Source organism: Phasianus colchicus, chromosome 2 (assembly GCF_987193195.1).
Source record: "Phasianus colchicus chromosome 2, bPhaCol1.hap1.1, whole genome shotgun sequence".
NCBI classification, from domain to species: domain Eukaryota; kingdom Metazoa; phylum Chordata; class Aves; order Galliformes; family Phasianidae; genus Phasianus; species Phasianus colchicus.
Window position 1 is genome coordinate 67,755,723 of NC_143437.1, and position 19,455 is coordinate 67,775,177.

A 19,455-nucleotide genomic window follows, 5' to 3' on the forward strand; every position below is an offset into this window, starting at 1 on the left:
GAACTGGGGCTGTTTAGTACGGGGAAGAGGAGGCTTCAGTTACCTTGAAGAAGCTTACAGCAAGAGCAAGGTTGGTCTCTTCTCACTGGTGACAGGTGATAGGATGAGGGGAAATGGTCTCAAGTTGAGCCAGGGGAGGTTTAGTTTGGGTATCAGGAAAATCTTTACAGAAAGGGTTGTGAAGCACTGGAATAGGCTCCCCAGGGAGGTGGTTGAGTCACCATCCCTGGATGTGTTTAAAAACTGTTTGGATGTGGTGCTCAGGGACATGATTTAGCAGAGGGTTGTTGGACTTAGGGTAGTGTGGTTAGATTGAGGTTGGACTTGATGATCTTGAAAGTCTTTTCCAACCTGAGCAATTCTATGATTTTTATGAAAATGTGCAGTTTCTAGTGAACTGTGAATGGCTGAGAGGCTTTCGTGAGCATTAGTTTGATCACTGAGGGCTGCAAGGAAGGAAGCTAACGTGTTAGTATTAAAGTGGGAACAGCCTACCATAAGCCTGTTGGATCTTTGTTCCAGGAAAAATAGCAGAAGGCGTGATATGGGGACTGAAGGGATAGCACTTGAAAAACAATGTTTCAACAGACAATTGAATACAGCTTCCTGTCAATCTAACCTGAGGCCTTTGTGATCTTGTTATGGAGGGTGTCTAATAAAAAAAAAAAGTTGCCATATTATATTTGGACTTGTAGAGGGATGTTTTTATTGGATGTCATTTGATACTTTTTTCAGGAAATAGGAGAGATACAAAATCAGTATAGCATGTTAAAGTAAGCATGGCTGGCTGGCCTGCTTCAGCAGAATGTAAGAAAAACTATTCATCACAAAGTAATGCTAGTGAGGCTTCTGAGTGCTGGCCTTGCCCTTCTGATGTTTTAATCTGGTTTCTGCAAGGCAACATCGAATCTGACAGCTGATCAAGCTTTCTGAAACGGTGCAAAGAGGATGACTAGGGAAAAGTTGCAAACAAGAAGTTACTTTTGTTTTTTAACCCAAATGGATGTAGATACAAAATTCATTGTGAAGAAATTACATTTTTACAGGATAATGGGCTACGAGAGGCTGGTTGGTCACACAAAGCTGCTTTCATAGTGGAGAGAGAGCAAAAAGCACTTCTTTCACACCTTTATCACACCTCAAAGCAAGAAAATGCATGGATTGCTTTTACTGTAAAAGGTAGTCCTAGCTTTGACTTTGGCAACTTGTCTCAAAGTGTCCTAAAAGGAGGTAAAAGAAATGCCACTCCAGTAGCCATGCCAGTTGGCCACAGAAGTCCTGCTGAGAAGTGCCAGAGTGTTGTAAGTCAGATGGTACTGAACCAGCACAGCACTTCTGGCCTTCTGAAACCCAGACAATAAGGAGAAAAGGCAATGAATACAAAACATTAATGCCCTTGCCTGGCTGCTCTTGCAGCTTGTAAGGCATGTATGCCATTGAATGAACAATGTATGAAATACATGGAAGAGGTCAGTACTGGACTTCGGATGGCAGGTGGTGAGCAATTGCTTGTATATTGCTTGTTTTGTGCATGCATGTATGTTATGTATTATATATATATGCATAATTATCATTATCTTCCCTTTCTGTCTTAGTAATAATTTCAATCTCGATTTTTATCTTCATTAGTTTTTTCTTTCAATTCTCCCCTCACACCCCCATCTCACTGGGAGGTGGGGAGTGAGTAGATGACTGTGTGGTGCTTTGCTACCTGCCAGGTTAAACCACAACATTTAGCCTTACTGAAACAGTCCCAAAGGCTATACGTGACCATTTTTGCATCTCTGCTTTGTTTTCCAAGAGTTTACAATTCTTTTTTTTTCCGGTATTATTTCACACCAACGCTCCTTAATGGTAATTATAAGTAAGGTTACAGCTTGCAGTAGGTCCTAGAAAGAGATTTGAAAGAAATAGACAAACAAAGGATCAACAAAGTAATCAAGTGTTGCTTGGTTTTCCTGTTCTCTATCCATCCGCTGCACCATTACTTAAGGCAATGACAGCAGTTTCTGATAGTGAGAAATGGAGTTTGAGATTAGTTACATTTTTACATCTTAAATAATGAAATAAGTACATTCTAAAATGGCTTAAAGTGGTGTTAATTGGTTAGCACACTTACTCTATTAAGACTAGAGGGCATGGGAATACAATATCCACTGAGTGAGTGTGGTCATGAAAGCCTCAGGTGATGGTTTAGAAAGAGTGGCAGGATTTTGGGTGCCTGTGTTAGGAAGCATGTACATTACTATGGTTACTGTCTGTCAGATGTTTAATCTTGACAACAACACATCCGGTCTATTGACAGCAAGTAGAGCCAGTTTTCTCCTCACTTTCTCTCCATCATCTCCATTCTGTCAATTAATTCCATGTTGATTGGCCAAACTCATTAGTATGTCTTATTTTTAAATAGAAGGCATTTGGTATTGAAGTGGAAGAGTGGCAGTCATAGATGGGCTGCTTTTAAAGTGTAGGTATCACCCAGAGCAGAGCAATTGTTCCATGAATTTCTTCTGTGTTGTAACTTGTCAAAGGGTCTCATTTCAAAAACAACAATAATAAAAAACCTTAGTATCTACATTATTTTCAGCTGGGATGCTAGCTCAGTGCAGGCTCAGCTGAACTTGCTGTTAGCAGTTCATCTTAGTGACAAGGCTTCATTCTATCTATTGAAGGCTTTGTTTTAGAGTTTCAGCATTTTTCCATTGTCTGCAACTGAGAGCAGATCATTCAAGCTCTTACATTTCCAGTGCTGTGGATACAAAGCAAAAAAAAAGGCAGCTCTTGTTCAAAAGAGCTTATTATCCTGGGTGTTTTGTTGCTGCTGGGGTGGGCTTTGGATAGATGGACAACAGATGCTCTTTCAAGGGACAGGTTCTCTATTCTTCAACTGTGTTTGTCGCAGGAGGGCTGTATTTGCTTGTAGCCTTCAAAATAAGGCAGTATGAAACAGAGTGGGGACCAAAACCCTGGATTTTATTAACGGTAGCTGAAGCTCCTCAGGCTGAAGTTAGCTGTTATCATTAGGCAGCACATTAGCCCAATTCATAGGTGACAATTACAGAGACCACAAAGGAAAACCTGATGCATGTTGTCCCCTAAGTCTTTATGCAACAATGGCTTATTGCAATGAGATTAAGTTTATGGTAATGAGTAAGTTATTTGGAGGATGTGTTCCTTGTTTTTGATGACATGAAGCTGAGTGTTATTGTCAAAATGGTGGAGGGTTGGACTCTCCAGGAAAAACAGGAAAATGCTGGTAATATGAACAGCATTAAGGAAAATGAGTGCAGAGTCATGAATCTAGAGGTTTAATAATGAGCTTTCAGCTCATACCAGAAATTCTTATCCATTAAAAGCTACAGAGACAGAGAAAACACTGGAGTATTGGTTAATCATAAATTAGCTTTGGGCTGCTGGTCTGGTATGAGATGTCTGAGTAAAAGGTAAGTGCAGTTCCAGAGTGTTCTGCAGATGAATTCTTCAAGGGAAATGGGGAAATATTAAAGCAGTTATGCTTGTAAAACTGCACCTGGAATTGTCTTTACAATGCTGGTCACCCATGCCAGAAACATGAATTCAGCTGGGGCAGGAGCGGTGAGCGGCTGAGGGGATTAGCAGTGAGCAGTAAAACATAGAGGAGTAAACTGGAAGAGTTTGCCTTGTTTGCCCTAGTAGAATAAATGCTAAGGAAGAATGCAACTGTGATTTATAAATACAATAGTGAATTAAACACAAGGAGTGAGAAGGCATATTTAAGCAGAAGAACAATATTGCCTTGAGCAAACAGGTGTGTGTGGCTCAGCTGCAATCAGTTTTTAACAAAACATTCTGAATTGGAGAAAGAATCCAGAATACTCTATAGATGAGACAGATTTTAATACATTTGTTGAGATGACTGCATGAAATTGTTATCCGTAAAGAGAGATTTGGCTCACAAGATCCATTTTGCTGTGTGTTCCAAAGCTTTCTGTTGTTAATAATGTTTTCATTTTGTTTTTGGTTAGGTAGATATTGTGTACCAGTCTCGGATAGCGGGGCTCCCTTTTGAACTAAACACTTGCAAATGCAAGTCTGGTCTTGGACTAGATCACACAGACTCTCTAGTTCAGAGAGGTATAATCCAAAAATGCACCCACCTTCAAAGGTTTCAGCTTAAGAACATGAAATTGGGGAACCTCCTTCACCACAGTTTTGCTTCCTCATCCCCCAGTTGTGTGTGGCAGACCCCTGGCTTCCCATTTGTTTCTCCAGGTGCCCTACACTGCTGAGCTGAAGAATCCTCTTACTACTGTTCAACAGCAACCATAGGAGGATGCCCATGCTAGGTGGGGAAACTGTCTTGTTTACAAAAAAACAAAAAAAAGGTTAGCTTGGAATTTCTTAATTGCATCTAAAAATTAAATCGGCTAAAGGAGTGGTAAACTGAGATAATAGTGTTTTTCTTTTCATGCCTCTTTCTACATTGGTGTAGTCAGATACCTTTCTCCTCACTTGAGAGACACAGTAAAAAATAACAAATGTAGGTAACCTTTCTTGCTCCTTTTTTCTGCTTCTTTCCTAACTACTTGGAGTGATGGGCAGGCTGATCTAGTAGTTGGCAACCCTGCCTGTGGCAGGGAAGGTTGGAACTAGATGATCATTAAGGTCCTCTCCAACATAAGCCATCCTACGATTCTCTGGTAGTGTTGTGGTTGCTGGTTTAAAAGGAATTTGACTGCCATATACCCCTACTAGTCTCACATTTTCAGAGACACTCCCTGCACTTCTTTATTCTCTTCAGCTGCCTGTGTCCAGTAGTAATGCAACATTACAGCTCACACAAGAAATGTACTCAGGGCACTGAAGGAAAACCCTGGGATGCCCCAGGCAGCAGTGCTGGTAGCCAATTTCCTATTGCCTTCAAGATAGACTAAGACCTAGCTACATCTTAGAGGTTAAAAAAATGGCTAACAAACACTGTAATATGAAGCAACAGTGAGGTCACAGTACCTATTAAGTGACCTACACCTGAAAATTGAGAAATGTGGTAATTGTGAAGTAGCTGCACTCAAAAGTTTCCTTTGAATTTGCTCTCTGTGTGAGCCCATTAAGGAAGATGAGGAAAGCCTGTGCACAGAAAGTATATGAACTGCAACCCAGAATAAAGTTGTATTTAAAAACACCTTATAGCAAAAGGCCTTAATTTTCTGTTCAAAATAACTTCTCCTTTACAAAATACCCTTACCATTTCCCATTGCCTGGAGAAAAGATTTCACGCTCTCAACCATTTGAGCAGATTGCTTGTTTGTTAATGTTCTAGCTATTGTTTCCTTCTGGAAGCACTAGAATTATCCTCTAGCTACAAATCAGGGCTGCCTGTGTGATAGGGTTACACCTAGCCACCTGCTGTGGCTGTGTTACAATACCATAAAAGTTTCAACTCTATTTCTGTAAATTGTTATTCAAGGCAACTGTACAAAATGTTCATATGAACTTTTTTGTCTTTTTTTCCCCCTAGACTTACTGTCTTGTATTCTGAAATTGCTCTGCTTCTCTGAGAAAGGTTTTTGAGCTCTTAATAATCCATCATAGAAACTTCTGCTGCTTAAAATTCTGGAGTCATGACTTGGCACTAGTAGCAGCTGCACAAAGATCTGGTTGGAGATATCACTCAATCCTTCTACCATCTACCGGGCTGTCACACTACTTCAGGAACTCCTGAAGGGTTCAGAATCAACTGCAAGAGAAATTTATAGCACAAAGAAAATAGCAAAATTTCCTTGGACACTCTTGCTTACATCATGAAGTTGCTCAGCCACGCTGGTTATTAAGCTCTAACCTCAGGCTTGGTGAGATTTCAGTGTTAGGAAAGTGCAGAAAAGGCCTCTGGTACGTGGTCCACAAAACAGCAGGGAGTAGGAGGAGGACAGAAGCCTGGGCTGCTTTCAACTTACTGACCCAGAAACTTATTAGTCTAACCTGATGTCTTCTTTCCAAATCTTGTCATTGTCTAATTCAAAGGCAAATCTCAATCACTGACAATATTATAAATGCCATGCTATTCAGGGCTGTAGGATAGATGTCTGTCTAGTTTGTATTTTACTGCATATTTCATTGCACAGTTATTCTACACCTTGCAATCCATTAACAGAAGAAATTCTCAAGGATTTGTGTCAGAACAATCAGTTGCCTCTATCATCTGAAGGCTCATTTGAAGGATACTGGAAACTGAATTCATTACTCTGCTTTACGAAGAAGTAGAGCAGGTATGAGACCAGTTTCCCTTCATCTACCCTGCTTGGCAAACGTGCCTTTATCCAGGTTTTCCATCATATTTGTCTTAACAGCAGAGGAAGTCTGAAGAGACAAATTGTCTAGCATAAGTAGATACTTTCCTCTGGGCCAGCAGTCAGTCCAGAACTAACTTCTGATGCAGAGAGCAATTTTCTATTTGCTTGTTCTCTTCCAAAATACTCTAAAGCTCTTTATGCTCAAGGAATGCTCTCCACAGTCAGGATTTTATCTCTATCTCTCATCAAAAACACATTGATCTTTACTTTAAGAACCGCTAAGCAGGTGGGAGATGTGGACTTGGGACCTGACTGCAAATCAAAAAAGTAGGGATTTCAAGGTGGATAGTGAATAATCACACTGACAGTTCTGACTTGTAGGCAGCTAGAGCACAAGGCACACATGGTGACAGTATGACTAGAGCATAACTAAATTATTAAACAAGAGAGTAGGTAAAGTAGTCTTTTGGGACCATTATTTATCACCATTCACTAACAGTAAAACCAAGTACCCTGAAGACTGTTTTATGGCAAGAATGTAGTATCAGACTGAAACAAGTCATACCTTGTTTTTATAATGTTTACAAAAACAAAATAAAATTAATTGTGCAGCACTTAATTGTGTGGGAAAGATATTGATACAGCTGACAATAGGCTGCAAGAAATTCTTCATTTGTGATTTTCAGGAATGATAATTTTTTTTTACAGGTGACAGTAGGGTCTAAGACATGAAACATTCAGGAAGATTCTACATGTTACTGTATCACAATAGTTTTCCCTCACCCTACACTCCTTATGTCTGTGCAAGGTGTAAACTGTGACTGAAAACAAATGATGTAAAATCAAATCTACAAACTTAAAACTCCATACTTTTTCCAGCTTTAAAAAACAGAAACTACAGCAATAACAACTGCTTCTCAGTTGTTTAGCATGTCTCCCGGTGTACTAGCATTATAGCTGAGAAACTTATCTCAAGCTACTTTTGTTCTGAATAAGCTTCCATAAAGAAATAGATGGCATTACTTGTATGAGGGCTACACTGTAGAAAATTAAATGAACACTAAAAAAATTAACCACTGATTATAGAGAATTACAATGAAGGCAGGAAAGGATTAATCAGCATCTTTTCCCTGAAGAAGTCTGGAATTCATCCTTCTGATGATGGATGTAACCAGAGATCTGCAAGATTTGTATACATAGAAGGTACTTCATCTCCTGCTGAGAGTTTGTTAGAATGAGGATGGTGGTGTTGTTTGTTTGCTTTTAAAATCAACTATCTATATGCTGTTTTCTTGATTTCATTTGTATTTACTTGTTGACAAATGGACTTTCAATAACTTTGTTCCATTACAGCTTGTCTGGTTGTTTCCATTACCAAAGCCTATGTTCCAGAGAGAAACCAAGCTCCCTGGCAACCATGCAATTTTCACATGAAAATTCAGGTTAGTTCTTTAATGAGCCAGATAGCTTACATGCCCTCTGGGGATGGAAAAAAGCAGCTTCACAGATGTAAGATAAATAACTTCAATCTGGTGTTTTTAATATCAGTAAGAAGTGGCTCTTAATAAGATATACATGTTTACTTAATGACTTGCTTTGCCTTAATTACACAGTAACAGGCTCCACTATTCCATTCTGCATAACTGCATATCATTGTCTTGAACTGTTCTGGTTTTTTTGTTTTTTTTCTGCAGAAGTACATTTTTAAACTATCTCAACAGCTTTCTTGCTTTTGCTGACCAGCAAATCTCATATTATGAAAAAGAAGCAGATTTCTTATGCTGAAGGACACCGCTGTCATGTTTCTTCACTTCTTCTAGCTGAATCACTGGGAACTGTACTTGTTTTTCAAACCATTTGGCTACTGTGAGCAGCTGCTTCTCTTGGAATGAACGCCCAATGAACTGAAGCCCAATTGGCAAGCCTCTTCGTGAAAGAGCTGTAGGAACATTTACGGCTGGCAGTCCTGAAACAAAAGAAGTTATTCACACAAAGGCTTACTATTAAACAAATCCAGTTAGAGTCATTTTTGTAACAATTCTGAGAGAACCAGAGCAGCTCAGCAGCATTTTAAAATCTACCCCTACATTATAAAGCATTTTACAAATGCTCACTGTACTTACATGTAGAGTTGTTAACTTACTATTGTAAGTTAATGAGAGGGGTGAGGTATCTCAATTCTGTGTAAGAGATTAAAAGGTTGAAGGGAATGGATGTTATAGGCAGGAGAAAACATAGTTGAATTCCTGTCCCTGCTCACCAGCCATGTTTGCAGCCTGTGTTAGGATGTCATCTTGCGTGCTGCGGGTTCTGTTGTCTTCTTTGATGAATTCCATATACGGGACTGCATCGTTCAGAGTGGTAGGAGTGAGTAAAATATCAATACCACTTCCAAAAACCTTCACAAAGTCATTGGCAATAAGACGTCTGACTTTCTGTGCCTTGACAAAGTAATCCTCATAATTCCTAGAAAGAAATATGGGTGTGAGGTGGAATGCTACGATTCTGAAAATGCAGAACAATTGCTTAGTTACTATAGTAAAGATAAGCTCTATATTCCCCCTGATTAAGAGGCTAACATGTATTTGAGTTTCTCATATACCACAAGCTTAGTCACTAAACACAGTGCTTATGCTCTCATAGCCATGAAGACATCAGAGAAAGAAGACATAAGAAAATTCTGTTGAAGAAAGTTGAAGGGAAAACAAAACCCTAGTTTAAAATAGCTGAGGATCAGAATAATGCTCTGATGGCTTTTCTGAAACTAAACTGTATGTTGGATTTCACTTCAGAAAGGCACAGTAAAGTCTAGAAATACTATAGAAGCAAAGCAGGTTTGTGAAATAGGCATTAAGCTCCAGGATTCAATCCAGCTAGACACTTAATGAACATGGAAGAACTCCTATGATTACACAGACATCCAAATGGACTTAAAACCAAGAATGTGTTTCTAGTATGCTTCTTACTAAACTATTCTCTTTCCTCAATTTTTTTTTTCCTTATATTAGTATTGGGTTTACGGCTTTCTGAACTGTCTTTATGTGATTCTGAAGCAGAAACGAATCAGTTAGCTTTATGTTTATTGTTCTTTTTAATTTCACATGTAGAACTGGCAAACATGTAACAGAATTCATAACTTCAGAGTTTAGTTTCAAAAGCAATCACCAACCATTACTCTTAAAAAATAAAATAAAATGCTGATAAATCAAACCTACTCTGTTAATTCTGATGACTAAACAACCATCAATGCATGAATGATCATGTAGTTATTTTATAAAAGCAAGAGCAAAATATTCTGTAAAAGGCAATGTTTGCAGGAAACACAGATGTTTGTACTTTATCTCAAGAACGCTTGTAGAACCCTGGATTTTGTTCTTCAAAAGTAATCTCTGTTGACACAGAAACAGGACTCTCTTGTTCAGTTCTGATGGAATACAATCTTATGCTCCTTCGCAAAAAAGTGAGCTGCATGAAATTTAAAGCAGTCTTTGGAAAGCTGTCCTGGACAGTTGTGACCAGAATGAGCATACTTGGCAGGAATATCGGCATTCCATAAAAGCTGCTTCTTATCTACTGCCTGACAACATTCCTGTGTCTGACAGTAACTAGAAGTCACTTCTGATGAATGCTGTAGCTGAGAGAAGGAGCTTTGTCACGCACTTGTTTTGAGACAAATTACAGGACCAGTTTCTCTGTTAGTATCTAAACAAATTAAGTATGACTCCTGCTTTCTCTAACATATTAGGATAGTAAATAAGGAGCGAAAATGGAGATGAAAAAGTTAAATTGATTAGTTCAGGCATCTCTGCCTTCTTTCCACTGCATACTTAAGGCAGAGAACTATAGTTAATTGAACTGCTGTATCATCTGTCTTGCTCTAGAAGACCTCAGCAGAATGCACCAGCAGTTTCTCTATGCAGCTTTAATGAGATTAACACCTACAAAACTTATAACGTTACAAGAGAGATGGCTTTACTGTGATTTCAATGTCTTCCTACAGGATATTTTTTTCCTCATTTTAACTATTAGGTGACAATAATGCTCTGATGGGGAAAAAAAAAATCACAAAGATGTTTTGGTTAATTCAGAAGGCTCCCTGGTATGACTAAGGAAAAACATTTTCATTCACTGCTAACAGTTCACTGGTTACTACATAGCTAAAGCAATAATAACAATAGAAGTAGCTACAAGCATGAGGACATTTCTTTTTCGTGTCTTGATGAACAATTCGTTTCTATTTGCTTAACAAATTATTAAATTAATAAATTTGAGTTTCAAGATGTGTTCCACTTACTGTTTCAACAAGAAGTAGTTTCCTGATAGAATTCTTCCTCTTACAACATCATTAAATCCTTCCCGTCGTGTTGCAGCATACATACTTTCTGTGGACTTGTTCATGTCAGAACGATGTCCTGGAAAGAAAAGGAAATTTAGAAATAGTTTTTGTGATTCTTAAGATTCAATAACATAATGGTACACATCATAGTACAGTAGGCTGCAGTTTGCTGCAGACTGACATGCTGCTATTCTGGAAAAAATCCAACAAACTATATTCCTTTCATGCTCCATTATTACAGAGATAATTTTAAACCCAGACACTCACATGTGCACAAGTAAAACACAATAAAATATTTATTTATTCAGCTCTTACGTGCACAGGGTTTTTATTCTATTCCAGTCCAAAAGAACATCACCAAACATTCAGTGGTGAAACACACAACTATCAAAACAGATATTTCTTAATGTCACTTAGCAAGGTTTCTGTTGTCTGAGAACAACAAAAAATAATAATTTAAAAGGCCTTACCATATTCCAGTCCGTCAAACCTGGCCATATTTGATGCCACCTCTGCAGTGCAGAGCACATGATAGCAGACAATTGAGTAATGGGTGTGTGGTAAACTCACTTCAACTACTTTAGCACCTGCATTCTTAAAGAGGTCAGCAGCCTTTGACCAAACAGCCAGAATTTCACTAGAAAGCCCTGGTACATGGTACTCCTTCGAGAAAAACAAGAATAAATGATGTTTACTTTTACTAGCAACCAACACATAAATACTATTTGCTAAAAATACTTTGAAACCATTAACACTATGTGCTTTTAAATACTTACTACAGCCTATCATATCACATCTACTAAATATTATAAAAGCAAGCAATACTAAATAAACTGGACTCCGTCATCTGAAGGGTCACCTTAGTAAATTGTAACCCACAACACAATCCATAATGGAATTTCAGCATTTCTCTTCTGGAGAAGTTGTTCACTTGTTCATCTAGTCATAGAGACCACACCACACGGCTCTACAGTTCATGGGTAGAAGCTGTTCAGATGTAAGCCCTAATACTAGAGGTATTTTTAGCAGGGAATAAGCTATGCTCACAGGACATCAGCAGCTACTAGCATGCCTCAGCCAAACAAGCAACCCACCAGAGAACTACAATCACAAGGTTGGGATAGGACTTAGACGAGCAACACTCCTGTTTTAAGATACTTGCTTCAGTTCAAGCTCAAAATATCTGGGTCAAAATACCATGTGATCTCTGAACAGCAACAACTCATACATATTATCATAATATATGCATTAACCTGTTTGGGTTAATCTGTAGCAGCAGAAAACAACTGTCCAAGAGATATGAATAATTTATCAATACTACTATTTTAGATTTACCAAAATCTAACCAGTATGCTGAAAATTAATTTTCTAGACGCACTTTTTTTTTCCCTTTTTCTTTTTTTTTTTTTCATTTCACAGATTCTGAATAATTAACTGTCAGTGGGCATCTCTTCTTATGAAACTGAATCATCTGGTTTACCTGTTCTATCACAGATTCAAGTACTAGGAATCAAATCAACAAATGTTACACACATTGTCTTTTTGAAGACAGAACCTTTACAAAACTATAATAGGTAATTAAAAAATAGGCTGCAGCTCCAAATGTCATGCTTAAATTACAAGCATACTTACAAGAACGACTGAATTATATGCATTAGAAACCAAATTACTCGATAAAAACATTAGCGGCTATCATGAAGTTTTCTTTCCATCCCTGTTCGAGCTCTGTGAGTCACAGCTCCTTGTGCCATTCAATTGCCTTTAAAATTATGCTGTATCACAGTGCCATTTAAACAAGGATTTCAAAAAACTGCACAACCAGTACTAACCTCATTGTAAGAGAAGTCACTAGAAGTAACTAGTATGAAGTTGTGGAGGTATCTGATGAAAAAGCCACAGAGAAGCAAGAACTGAAGCCCCTCATTTTCCCTGCAACTTCCTGGCAGCGTTTCCCACAGTGATGACAAAGCATTTTAGACAAAGCGTTAGCAGATGCTCCCTCTGAATCACCTACGTGGGCAATAGAGCACATACTGCTCTTTTCTGGGAGCTGCTCATACTGTTTTCACTTTTCAAATTATGAGAGATTGGGTGGTGACAGGCAATACACAAATACTTTATTTTGGAAGGAGTTACATTTGCCATCCCTGTTCACAACTGTTGATGGGATTTAAATGTTACCTTAGGAATTCCTATAGAGAGCTTGCTGACATCAGTCAAACTCGGCAGTGCAAACGGCTGAAAGATGTCCTGAACTGTGGTAGAGTCTTTCGGATCATGTCCAGCAAGTGAGCCTGAAACATGACAGGACACATGGAACAACAGGAAAATGTACATTGGGTAGATGGAATTCAGCCTGCTTTGAGACAATCTTTTGAACAAAGACATAGATGTATACAAAGATATATGTAGCAGTAATACCTAGCACAACAGCTGCATCATCCACACATCTGGTTAGGATTCCTGGCACATCCATGGAGTTCACTAGAGGAATGAGACCATGGCGAGAGATCAGTCCATATGTTGGCTTTAAACCTACTACACCACAGTGAGCAGCAGGGTTTCTGGTAGATCCTCCTGTGTCTGACCCTAAAGCTCTATGGTTTCAAAAGGGTTACCATTAGTAAAATGATTCAGAACATCTCCAAACAGTAAATATTTATGGCTTTAAGACACATGGATTTAAAAATGTCTGAGTTCTTCCCAACTAAAAGTCATAACCACGCAATCTAAACGTCAGTCCACTTCCTACATCTGCTATTTTTCAGCTGTTCTCAGCATTTTTCTTAGGTCCTCTGAATTAGCCACCAGGAGAGATTGGTTCTCTCTACAAATCAGAGGTAGATAAATAAAAATCAGGCATTCAGAATAGGGCCCTAAAGACCTACTTCCTACTTCTCTTTGTCTGTTCAAATTCTGTGTTCTGTGAAAGATGTCTTGTGTTTTAGTTTATGATTTTCAAATATTCGTGATCATTTATTCATTAATGAATGATGGCATGAAGTATCACACTCCAACATACAAAGCAGCACTAACACTGTATGCTTTTTGCCCTCAATAACAAGGCAGGTTATTCAAAGTCTAGCAAAGAGGTTCTTCCTGTTTCCAAGCCTACGAAGTATAGTAGAACTCCCAGTTTAGAGTAGTTTCAATGCAATTCTTTTTCTTCTCTTTGAATTCTTTTACTGCTCTTTCACAAGTGAAATCTTGTTCGAAAGTGAAATTTCCACTGTAAAAATGTCAATGGAATTGAAAAGTTGCATTGAAATTAAGGTTCTCTTTGTTTTAGTGACTTTAAACTCAAAGACCACTTAAAAAATAGAAGTACTTTAATGAGAAAAAAAAAAAAACCTTAAATTTTATTCATAAAAACATGGTTTTTTTTTAAAGTAGTACTCTCTGGGAGCAAAAATATTTTAACAAGTAGACAAATATAATACATGGGTAAACAAAGACATAATAACTAAAGATTATTTAAAACATCTTCCAGTTAACACAACTGAAAACAAATTCTCAAACGTAGCTCTCAAAACTGCATAAAAGAAAAGTGTAAATTTTTAAGGAGCAGATTTCTTTTAACAGATGGATGAGAAAGAGAGTATAAACAATCAATTTGTCAAATAGTGTGTTGCTATTCCATGCAGATAATTGTTGTAAAAAATTCTTTTAATAAACTAAAACTCTTTAACTTCTTTAAAAACAGATAAAATTCCAATAAACTGGCTTCCTGTTTTCAAATCGGGTATTTGAAAGCTTTTAGATATCAAATCTCACATATGCATATTATCACATACCCAGCTATAAAAACAAAGGCCAGGAGGAAAGATTTCTATACTGTTACAAGTTGACAGACACCTCATCGTTTGCTGAATTAAGTTTTCAGTGTGTATATGTTTAACATAATTAAAGAGGTGGAGGATATGTCTCTGTTATTTTTAAGAGTATGTGGGAATAACAATAATGCTGTCATTCCTTTACTGCCGTTATCACTTTACGTCACGCAGTGCACAGTGCTCACATCAGTACATTGAATAACATTCTAAATGAATCAGCCTAAATCTGCCCACAGGAAATCATGCTGGTTTCATGCTATGCCATGAAAAACTGGGGATGTTGAAATAAATTCTTGCAAGCCAGGGCAAATAATGCTCCCATCTCAGACAAGATCAACATCTTTTCTACAATTTAATCCATAAACTACATTATTAGAAAATTATGAAGTGAAAACCATACAACATATTTCAAGACATTTCATTAAAAACAATTCCAAAAAGCTTCTTACGCAAAACACGTGAAAGCCGATACAGCAGCTGCACTGCCTCCAGAGCTCCCTCCTGTTATTACCCAGTTTTCAGGCTCAGAATCAGATCTGGGTACAAATTTTTCCTTGTACTGTCTTGAATAACTCCAGGGATTTCTGACTGGTCCAAATACCCCATCTGTACTCCCAGATCTAAGACAGAACAAATACAGACAGAAGTGACAGACAACACATTGCATTCTCCAAGTTTTTCTTTATCTGGTTCCTCATCCCTTACCCTAACAAATTCAATTTCAACACAAAAGGACTGGCATATGTACAGTCTAGTGCAGACAGACAACATGTACAAGTTGAAATCTTCAAAGGGACCCTCCTCTGCCACAGAACCTAGGTGGCAAGGGGTTGGAAATGGGTGGGCTTTAACATTCCTTCCAACATGAGCCATTCTGTGATCTAAAGCCACTGGAAAGGATGCAAACACAAAAATAGAAAACAAATTTAATGTACCTAACGATAAAACTATCTATCTGCTACAAAACAAAAGTATTCTGGCTTCCCAAGCTGCATTTGGAAAAAGTGAACAAAGATGACCACAGAGACACTGCTCTGGAGAAGGGGGAAAAGCCCTGCAATATCAGCAGCAAGTGCTCCTCTGTAAATAACCCACGATTACTTGCTCTATAGCTCTCCCCTGAGGTCACAGTCTGCTGTTTCAGAGTGTTAGACTGGCTTGTTGGAATCTGGTTTCAGCCTGTGGTAATCTAGGTGCAGGCTGTCACCAGAAGCAGGGAGTGGCTTTCCACCTGCCTTGCAACTGCCACCTCAGATTCCCCAACTCCATAATGTTGGTGTTATGAGCCAGATCAACTGAGCTGGCAGTTTACACAGTTGAAAATGAACCTAACTGAGACACTGCTTTTCAGCTGGATCAGCTTCCTCATCAAGCTGATGGTGCAGCCATGGTGGTGATGGCATGAGACCGTGCAGATACACAGTACAGAAATGAGAGGCTGGGGGTGAGATAACCCTTATTAGAAGAATTCTGTGCTTTAGTGAGCTTAGATTACTTCTAGCCCTCCGTAATGAAGGGGTTTGGTTGCTTTTTCTTCTCCTTTGCTTTTTCCCTGCTTTCCCTCTGAGGCATGTCTCTGACATGGAAATGACTTTATCCAAAATGATCCAATCAAAGTATTTTAACCCAACCAAACCTATGCCTTTGGCTTAGGTAAAATAAAAACAAAGCCAAAATGCAACACAATGTTTCTCATTGGTAGCTGAAGTCCTGGACATTGACAGAATTGTTAAGGTTGGAAAAGACCTTTAAGATCATCTAGTCCAACCGTCAACCCGTTACCACCATGGCCACTAAACCATATCTTTCATTATCCAGCAGATCTGGTGAGAGAGGCTCCTGTCTCTGCTCAGGCCTGCCCCAGGCTACTGCATACTGCTGCCTTCACTGATTTGTCAGAGAACAAATTTGTGACAGTATTTTCCAATTTTTTTTTCCTAGCAGAATTCACCAATATTAGGCAACAGTAACATAGGCAATTCAAAGTGTTGCTCTAAATTATCCCGTTCACAACAAATCAGAGTACTCATACATGTTAATCCAGTGGTGGGAGAGATGGTAACTGTCATCAAGGCTATAACAATAATTAGTTAAGGGCAGAAACCACCAGTAGGAAAGCAGAAAAAAAAAGTCAGCAAATAGCCAGTGTGGTAACCAGATCTACTTGCTACTGGATATGCAAGTCTGTTTGTCCCTCTGCTTTCTGCAAAGGCTACACTACTCTTTCCCCTCAAACATAGCCATAGTTGAACTCTATGTTCTTAAAAAAATTGACATGCAGATAATTTACACAACAGTAAAAATGTTCATGCAATATTTGAGAAATTCAGGCACCTCTAAATTCTCTTTGCAGATTAACGTTTGTTATTTTCTAACATGATAGAAAGCAGAGTTTAAGGATTATGGACAGATCAGAACAGATGGTGTGTAATCTGTTTAATGTAGAATCACATGTTAAAAATAATAAACATCACTCACCCCATTGCAAATTCATCTAGGTTTGTTTTTCCTAAAAGCACAGCTCCCCGATCCAGTAATTTCTGAACCACTGTAGCATTGTAAGGAGAGATATAACCTGAAAGCAATCAAAACAGTTAAGGGAATGGTTGATAAGATATGATTGATTTCTAAAAGTAGTTACTCTTCTAACACTTCAAATTTGTCACTATTTGTGCATAAAAGTTATCTTTTTATCTTTTTATCTCCAGTACCCAAATTTTGCTTCAATAGACAATATGGGTAATTTTCAAGATTTAACAAAAGTAAACTAAATACTGTTTTGTCTGTAATGCTCTTCTTTTTTCCCCCCTCCACAATTTACAATCCAGTCATTCTGGATTATACATTTCCAGAAGGTGGAACTAAGCCTTCACACAAACAAGTTACCACAGCAGTAGCAAATTATGGCATTTGGGCAATTTGCAGACGAGTGCGAAGCTATCTCAAATTATTCCCATTACCATGAGATGGGGGAGCATATTGTTAATCACAAGCTGAAATACAAACTGGCTATGAACCAAGTGTGTGCACCTTCAGCCACTTTGACCTCATATAAACTACAGTGAGTTCCGTGCCACTTCCACGAGATCCTGGGTTACAACTAACTTCTTCTGTGAATAATGACAGTGATTTCTCCACCCCCACTCTCAGCTGGAACAAAGAGAGCATCACTCCTAAAACTCTCTACCATTACTCTACAATAAAGCACAGTGGGTCTGAGAACGTGCTTAAGGAAAAACATCTCAGGTAATGGAACATATTCTTTAAATTGCAATACCATCTTTTGTTTCTCCTGTTTAAGGTAATAGGATTAGCTCAAGTAAATCAGCAGAAGTTTGTCTTTCTCAATACTTCAAAGTTTTACTTTATGCAGAATGAAGAAGATAATAAGAAATGTTTACTACTTTCACTTTCACTAGAGAAACATTAGAATATCTTGAAAATTTTCCTGGAGTGTTAATAGAAACAATAAGCTTGGAAAATTTTTAAGAATCAAAAAGTCATACAGACCTGTTCTGTAAAGCAGGAATGCAGAGAATTGTTAATATCTACTCTTCCTACAGCAATTTGAAAGCACTTCTTTATGCGACAGTTATAAACAGAACACAAAAGGACTGTCTGCATTTTGCTGGACACAACAGCAAACACTACTGTCTGCTCTCTTGTGTAAATCTAAGTGTAACATGAAAATGTGAACTACAGAATGACTCCATTTAGATAGGCCAGAATAACCACTGCACTGTTAATGGCAGCGTAGCCACATGAATAAAGGAGAAAATGCACTTGCATAAAAAAAAGATACACCTGTAATACTAGATGATCTTGACAGAGGAAATCAGATAAACACATTTCCTCAAATCAGCTCAGCTCATTTGGATCTCTGGAAGACTTCACTCCACTAAGCCCCTGAGGAGAAGAGCCAGAGCTCCAACTTCACCTTAAAAGCTCTACTGAACCTTTCATACTGTACCTTTTAGCATGTTTGATGCACATGTTGTCTCAATGCCAGCTGTATTAAAGTTGTCCTTCACCGCAATGGGAATTCCATCCAGCTCACCCAGTGGCTGACCTGCGTTAGGAATTATTCCAAAGACCACAGAGATTACATCAGTATGTTATGTGCAGTCAATCACAATTTACTTTACGTGTCACTTCTGGTGCTTTTTGCAAGCACAAGAGCTATCCATTTAGCATTTGATGGGTGTCTGTTACATTCTCAAGACCCATTGCCTAGAACTCCTATAAGCACTATGCCCAGAGCAGTCCCTGCAAGGCACAGCTAGTCCTAAGGCAGCTGCTTTCAGTCAGGTCAGCTGCCCCAGCAGAGTCCTTGTTGCTTCCAATGAGACGACATCATGCTTATCTCAGCCCTGGGTGCTGCCTGCACCCACTCCATCCCAAGAGCCAGCACATCCGCCCACCTGGCACACGCACAGATGCAATGTACAACAAAAGCACTCTTCCACCAGGAGCGCCAGCCCTATAAACAGGCAGCCGTACCTCTTCGGTATCTTTTCTCCGACTCCTCAGCCTGCTTTAATGCACTTTCTTCCGCTACCGTAATGTAGGCGTTGAGAAATTGGGTGCTTCTGATGAGAGCGAGGCACCTCTGGCAGAGCTCTGTGGGGGTGACCTGTCCTTCCTTTAGCGCTGCTGAGATCTGAAAGGGCAGCGACAGCTGTCAGCGGCACGCAGCTGCTACCAGACCCCAACCCAGCGCGTCCCGGCAACAAAACGCGTCCCTGCGTGGACACGATCGGCCCCGCGAGCCGCGGTCACCTTGAACCCGCCCCGCCGCCCGAGCGCAGCACCCGCACAGCACCGCACCGCACCGCTCGGCCCGGGGCCGCTCACCTGGCGCAGAGAAGCGCGCAGCATGGCGGCTCGCTCCCCGCGGCCTCACACCGCTACGACCCCTCTCCCGCCCCGTCCCGGCGCTGCGCTGAGCGCCTGGGCGCCGCCATCTTTGCCGCAACACCGAGCGACGCCATTGGCGGAGCGGCCAAGACGGCTGCCG

General features: G+C 39.3%; 1 protein-coding gene across 1 annotated transcript; it reads right to left on the reverse strand.

Moving 5' to 3' along the window:
• Window positions 1-7,779: 7,779 nt before the first annotated feature.
• Window positions 7,780-19,442, reverse strand: QRSL1 (glutaminyl-tRNA amidotransferase subunit QRSL1). The gene is made up of 11 exons (XM_031611251.2): window positions 19,293-19,442; window positions 18,939-19,098; window positions 18,409-18,507; window positions 16,917-17,013; window positions 14,888-15,058; window positions 13,027-13,202; window positions 12,787-12,899; window positions 11,076-11,268; window positions 10,564-10,681; window positions 8,530-8,735; window positions 7,780-8,235 (listed from the first exon to the last, which is right to left on the reverse strand). Exons 1-11 carry the CDS (start codon window positions 19,314-19,316, stop codon window positions 8,024-8,026), a joined length of 1,569 nt encoding a protein of 522 aa, XP_031467111.2. The 5' UTR covers window positions 19,317-19,442; the 3' UTR covers window positions 7,780-8,023.
• Between the last annotated feature and the right edge of the window lie 13 nt (window positions 19,443-19,455).

Coding starts and splice junctions, on each gene's coding strand:
- QRSL1 (XM_031611251.2), bottom strand. CDS start 19,316: ATGCTGCGCGCTTCTCTGCGCCAG. Junction 13,203..14,887: donor TCGGCTTTCACGTGTTTTGC/GTAAGAAGCTTT, acceptor TTGAAACCATAG/AGCTTTAGGGTCAGACACAG. Junction 10,682..11,075: donor GTTTGACGGACTGGAATATG/GTAAGGCCTTTT, acceptor TTTTCTTTCCAG/GACATCGTTCTGACATGAAC.